General features: G+C 44.4%; 1 protein-coding gene across 1 annotated transcript; it reads right to left on the reverse strand.

Moving 5' to 3' along the window:
* Positions 1-5,357: 5,357 nt before the first annotated feature.
* On the reverse strand, positions 5,358-5,627 carry LOC102440184 (D(3) dopamine receptor-like; the record flags this gene model as incomplete). The annotated part of the gene is made up of 1 exon (XM_006109421.2): positions 5,358-5,627. A coding segment is annotated over exon 1 (270 nt), but the record flags the coding sequence as incomplete, so codon positions are not given.
* Between the last annotated feature and the right edge of the window lie 586 nt (positions 5,628-6,213).

Raw genomic sequence — 6,213 nt, forward strand, 5'->3', positions numbered from 1 at the left:
GCTGTGCCTGCAGCCCACTTATCACCAGACTTTTAAAGTGCCTGGCATGAGAGCCAATGCATTCTGTTTACTGTTTAAGTCCATTGGAGGTAAATTTCCTTTTACTTACAACTAAACATGTCTTAACTGAGATATTTAGAGATTACACTTTTTAGTTACCAAAACACTTCCTCATTGAATGACAGTTGAGCCTAACACATACCCTGTGAGATAAGAATAATTGTCACCTCCGTTTTAAACACTTAATTCCCACATCTTCTGACTCCAATTTGAGTCTTTCTCATAGCATGAGTCTGTGTTAGAATGACATTCATCCCATGAATTCCATCAGAAGCATGGATGTTATGTGATATGTGACATTTCATTGCCTACCTCACAGCAATTCCTTGCCTCCCCATCTTTTTTGTTTTGTTAATCCTCACCCAAGGATATTTTTCCCATTGATTTTAAGAAAGAGTGCAAGGGAGAGAGGGAGAGGGAGAGGGAGAGGGAGAGGGAGAGGGAGAGGGAGAGGGAGAGGGAGAGGAAGAGAGAGAGAGAGAGAGAGAGAGAGGAGAGAGAGAGAGAGAAAGAGAGAGAGAGAAACATCTATGTGAGAGGGCTGGGGATCAAACCTGCAACCCAGGTTGTCCACACTGTGACCCAAGCACTTTGAGTTTAATATTCCAGATGGTGCCCTGGCTGCTTAGGTTGCCTTTCTGTTCTTACATAAGTGCATTAAATATCACAAGAGAGAATCCAATCCAAGACTCTTTGGTGCAAGGGTCGGTGCTCTAACCATTGAGCCACTGGCCAGGGCTTCACATCTTTTTCAATGAAATCCACATTTTCACTTTTTTTTCTATTGTCCATTTCAGCCAAAAGTGGCTTTATGATCCATTTCTGGCCAATTAGACTTAAGTGAAGTCCCTTAGTGAGAAGTTTCGAGCCACTCTACGGAAATGGCTATTTTTTAAAAAAATACATTTTTATTGATTTCAGAGAGGAAGGGACAGGGAGAGAGACATAGAAACATCAATGATGAGAGAGAATCATTGATTGGCTGCCTCCTGCATGCCCCTACTAGGGATTGAACCCGCAACCTGGCCATGTGCCCTTGATCGGAATCGAACCTGGGACCCTTCAGTCCACAGGCCGACGCTCTATCCACTGAGCCAAACCAGCTAGGGCGAATGGCTATTTTTTCCCTCTGCAGTCCCCACCTATCCTGAGTGGACTGTTGGAGGGAGTGACGCAGAGACATTCAGGTGCATTGACAAGAGCCTAGGAGCAAGTGAGAAGGACCACATACAGGCGCTAAAGCCCATTTCTCAGTGGGGAGATGTCTCTGCTGCCTCAGATCTTCTTTCTATTATTGTAGGCGTATTGGTTCATGCTCTTTTTAAAAAAAAATATTTTATTGATTTTTTTTTTACAGAGAGGAAGGGAGAGAGATAGAGAGTTAGAAACATCGATGAGAGAGAAACATCGATCAGCTGCCTCCTGCACACCCCCTACTGGGGATGTGCCCGCAACCAAGGTACATGCCCTTGACCGGAATCGAACCTGGGACCCTTCAGTCCGCAGGCCGCCGCTCTATCCACTGAGCCAAACCGGTTACGGCTGGTCCATGCTCTTGATGACTGAACCCTTACACCAGAGGGCATATTGGTTTTCATGAGGGGAGACCAAGGGCTCCACCAGAATTCTTTTCTTAGGAGAAAACACATAAATCCAACCTGCAGGGGGTTCACTGAGCCTTTGGCAAAATCTCACGCCTGCCCTCTGCAGACTCAGTTGTCCTTCACACTCAGCAGAAGGGGGCATTATCATTTTTGGCAGGTGTGGCTAGAGGGGCCGCCTTAGTATCTGTGTGGAAAAGTCACACTATGCCTCTCCTACACCAATATCTACAGAGAATTTCTATATGGTTCATCAGAGTCCTGGAAGCAATCACAAATGGACAGCCAAAGCGTACACCTGAGTGACCTAGTCACAGACACGAAAACCCTGGTCAGAGGCAATTAAAATGCTTATTAGACTGAAAGTCCTCTTCCTGCATTTGTTTCTGACGTTCATCTTTCCGAAAGACTTAAGAATCCTTGTAAGGTATAGGGATGGACAGAAACATTTTGGTGGGTGGATGGTGGTGTGCTGAATTATTACTAACCCACACTAAGTTATAGCACCTAAAGTGTGCCCCACTTTTGAACCGAAATATCACATGCTTTTAACTCCTTTTCAGCCTCATTATTATTGAATGTTAAAAAAATAGTTCATGGTTATAATAGGCACAGCAGCAACCGATATAACAGGAATTGACCATGTAATGCAGACATTGCAGAAAAGATTCATTTAATCATTCATGTCTCAAATATTTATTTAGCACATATGATGTACCAGTGTGTTTGGACTACAGGAAAAAAGAACACATAGCCTCTGACTTTAAGACTGTCTCAGACTAATTGGGTTGACAGAAAAGTCAAGATAATTACAAGACCCTTTGCCATCAGGATTATCCTAACTGGGAAGAATAAATGCATATTTTTCCCTCCGAGTAGTCTCTTAGCCCAGCGATTTTCAACCAGTGTACCGCAAGAATTTTTAAAACATGCAATACCTGAATATTGAGTCAGGGTCACTGACCTCTTTTCCCCTAGATTGTCAAATAAAAAAATGACAACAACCAACAGAGCAATAGCCATCTGGTGTGAATGCCCTGTCTCGAACCATAAATATATGTCATAAAATAGAGTTGCATCTTAGTGGTCATGTCGCCTAATAAAGTTGCGTCTGATTGATAATTCTTGGTACCAGCAATCTTTATGTAGGCACCTGATTTTTTTTAAAAAAGTCACTTTGGAGCAAAAAGTGTAGGTATTTACTATTATTATTATATTATTTTGGTAAATCAATAAAAATTATACCTATTTTTTTGGTCAGATCAGCAAAAAAAAAACACACAAAAAAAAACCCAACATATTTTTTTTGGTGTGCTGCAGAATTTTAGTAATTAGTCTATGCATACCATGAGATGAAAATGGTTAAAAATTGCTGCTTGAGCTGTTAAATCTATTCGTAATCATCCTAGTTGTTTTTCTTCTTTTCCTTTTCTTCGTTACTTTCTTTTTTTTAATACCTTCCTGTTGAGATCATAAGTCTAATTTTAGTTCCCAGTCATTCTTTAATACAAAAACCAGCCTAGGCAGTCTATGTTGGAGGTTTTTGCTCTCCCGTGATATGTCATACTTAATTAACTGTCATCTTCACTATTAATATTAACTGAGATATTAATTTGATGAATTTTAATTTCTCTTAATCATAGCATCATTTTGATCCTTCATTGGATACCTCTTTAGAATGATACACAGTGCAGAGGAGAAATATGAATAGTATATTAAGTTGTCTTTAAGAAAACTCTTTAGTAAATTGCATGTTTTCTCGGTAAGAATATCTATTTCTTGAACAGTTGTAGGCACCCTGATTTCTTTGTTAGCAAATGGATGTTTTCTCTTGATCACCTCCTGACTCTACTTTACACTTTTGAATGAAAATACTTTCAAATTTAAGAAATACTTCTCTCATATAAATTTAGGCCTGGCTGGTGTAGCTCAGTTGGTTAGGCATCCTCCCTTGCACTAGTTTAATTCCCAGTCAGGGCACATGTCTGGATTGCAGGCTCAATGTCCAGTAGGGGGCATGCAGGAGGAAGCCAATGGATGTTTCTCTTTCACATCGATGTCTCCCTCTCCCCTTCTCCCTTCCTCTCTCTCTAAAATCAATAAAAACATAAAGAGGTAATATGCAAATTAGCCGGGACACCATAACAGTCACGACCACTCAGGAGGAGGCTGTGCACACAGGTGGGCGGGAAGGGACTGATGCGCAGTGAAGCAAGCCATGGATGGTGCAGGCCCACAGAGAGCAGGGAGCAGGGCCTGCCCACAGAGAACAAGTCTGCCTGCGAGCCGAGCCGCTGTGGCAAAGAGCAGGCCCTCCCGCAGAGAACAGGGCCTGCCAGCCAGGGCACGCCGGCAGTCCCGCCTCTGTGCATGAGCTGCAGAGGAAACACCTTTTCTGACAGCTCATTGGCTAAGCTCCTGGTACGCCACTCTTAGTGTTCTTGGTAACTTGTGTAATAAGAATCCAAGAAGGTGATCTAGGGTTTTTCCACCACACTCTTGGAGGAAAAAAAATGAAGGTCCGCTGCTGGAGGGGCTAAGAAATGTCATATCCTGCCCTAGCCAGTTTGGCTCAGTGGATAGAGCCTCGGCCTGCCAACCGCAGGGTCCGGGTTTGATTCTGGTCAAGGGCATGTACCTCGGTTGCAGGCTCCTCCCTGGCCGGGGCTCAGGTCAGGGCTCATGCAGGAGGCAACCAATAAAAGTGTCCCTCTCACATTGATGTTTTCCTCTCTCTTCCACACTCTCTAAAAATCAATGGAAAAATATCCTCAGGTGAGGATAAAAAGAAAGAAAGAAAGAAAGCAATGTCATATCCTATAAAAGAGACATCTTGAAAATGCCTAAAGAAAGTTGTCATTTTTTTGTGGTGAAGGGACTGGAGTCTGTGTTGATGAAAACACCTTGGTGGCAGCGGCAGTGGGGTGATGGGGGTGGCACCTTCCCCTGGTCAGCCCAGTTGCCTCTTGCAGAGGGAGGGCAGACTGGAGGCCAGTAGGACATCCCCTGAGGGCTCCCGGATTGGAGTGGGTGCAGATTGGAGTAGCTGAGGGACCCCCCCCACCCGCCCGAATTTTTGTGCACTGGGCCTCTAGTATTTAAATATATATGTATATACACAACTTTGAAGGTTTGGTCTGTTCCTTCGGCAGCAGTCTGTGGAGAGCTGATACCCAGGAAGAAAGAACTAAGTCTGAGGGCAGCTGAACTATCTAAAGAAGTCTGATCTATTTGCAGACTTTTTCTCCTCATTCATTCATTTTTTTCTATAATTCCTTTTGTCCTCCCCCCACCTTCTCCTGAATCCCTCCTGTACACTCTCACTCCTATGTACTGATGAAGGTGTCTTTTGACTGTCTTCCCCAACCCCTCATGTCTTTGAGACCTGCCTGGTACGGAGAGTCAACTTCATGCATTTTAAAGATGAGTCCCATCACTCAAGTCTGGTTACCTGGATACTGGAGCCCTGGGAACAGACTCACTCCCAGCTCCCTGGTTCTGATGTATGCAAGTGATGCTGGATAAGGACTATTCTCAAAATCTTCAGCTCCCTCATGAAAGGGAGGTCAGGAGCTCTCCTTCCTTCCCCAGACCACAGGTCCCAGAAAGGAGCATTTTGAGCCCAGAAGGCCCGGAGCTCAAGGAAGACAAGGACAAATACAGTCACATGGGCAGCTGGAACCTGAGCTCACTCACCTCCAGGTACACCACCCAGGGCATCACCAAGGTGGCCACCAGCAAGTCTGCCACAGCCAGGCTCACTACCAGGTAGTTGGTGGTGGTCTGCAGGGCCCGTTCCCTCAGCACAGCCACACACACCAGACCATTGCCAAAGACAATGGCAAGGATGAGCGAACAGTAGGACAGGGCATAGTAGGCATGTGGGCGAGCCTGGTTGTCCCCCGTGAAGTTGTCTGTCCCGCAGGTGGAGTTGATGTAACCACTCAGCTGACTCAGTGGCGCCATAGCCCAGAGGGAGAGCAGTGACCCCAATGGTATCCTGGGAGGAGACAGAAAACAATGTTGGCAAAATCAGACTTTTTGGAGCTGGGCTGCTTGCATACATAATCTGATTATTGTTTCAACAAATGTTTATTGAGCACTTTCTATATGACAAGCACTGTTCTAAGCACTGGAAATACAGAAATGAGCAAAAGGATAAAATACCTGCCCTCTTGCCCTGGCTGGGTGGCTCTACTTGTTGGAAGTGTTGTCTTATACACCAAAATGTTGTGGGTTTTGATACCCAGGTCAGGGCACCTATCCTAAATTATAGGGTTTAATCCCCACGTGGGGGCGTGTAAATGAGGCAATGTGATTGAAAATCGACTCACATGCGTGTCTTTCGAACTTTCACGCCCTCTCAACGACCCCCCCGAATATCACAATATCAACCAAAGCCATAATAAGCTACCATCATGTTATGAGTAAGAAAAATTACGACATCTGCAAGATTCGATGTACGAGGAGAAGGTGTCGTCAAGCGCGATTAATACTATTTTACCACCTCAGTCTTTCCTATGATTAGTTCTCTAGAGAGATTTTTCTTATA

Source organism: Myotis lucifugus, unplaced genomic scaffold (genome assembly GCF_000147115.1).
Source record: "Myotis lucifugus unplaced genomic scaffold, Myoluc2.0 scaffold_9640, whole genome shotgun sequence".
Classification (NCBI taxonomy): Eukaryota; Metazoa; Chordata; class Mammalia; order Chiroptera; family Vespertilionidae; genus Myotis; species Myotis lucifugus.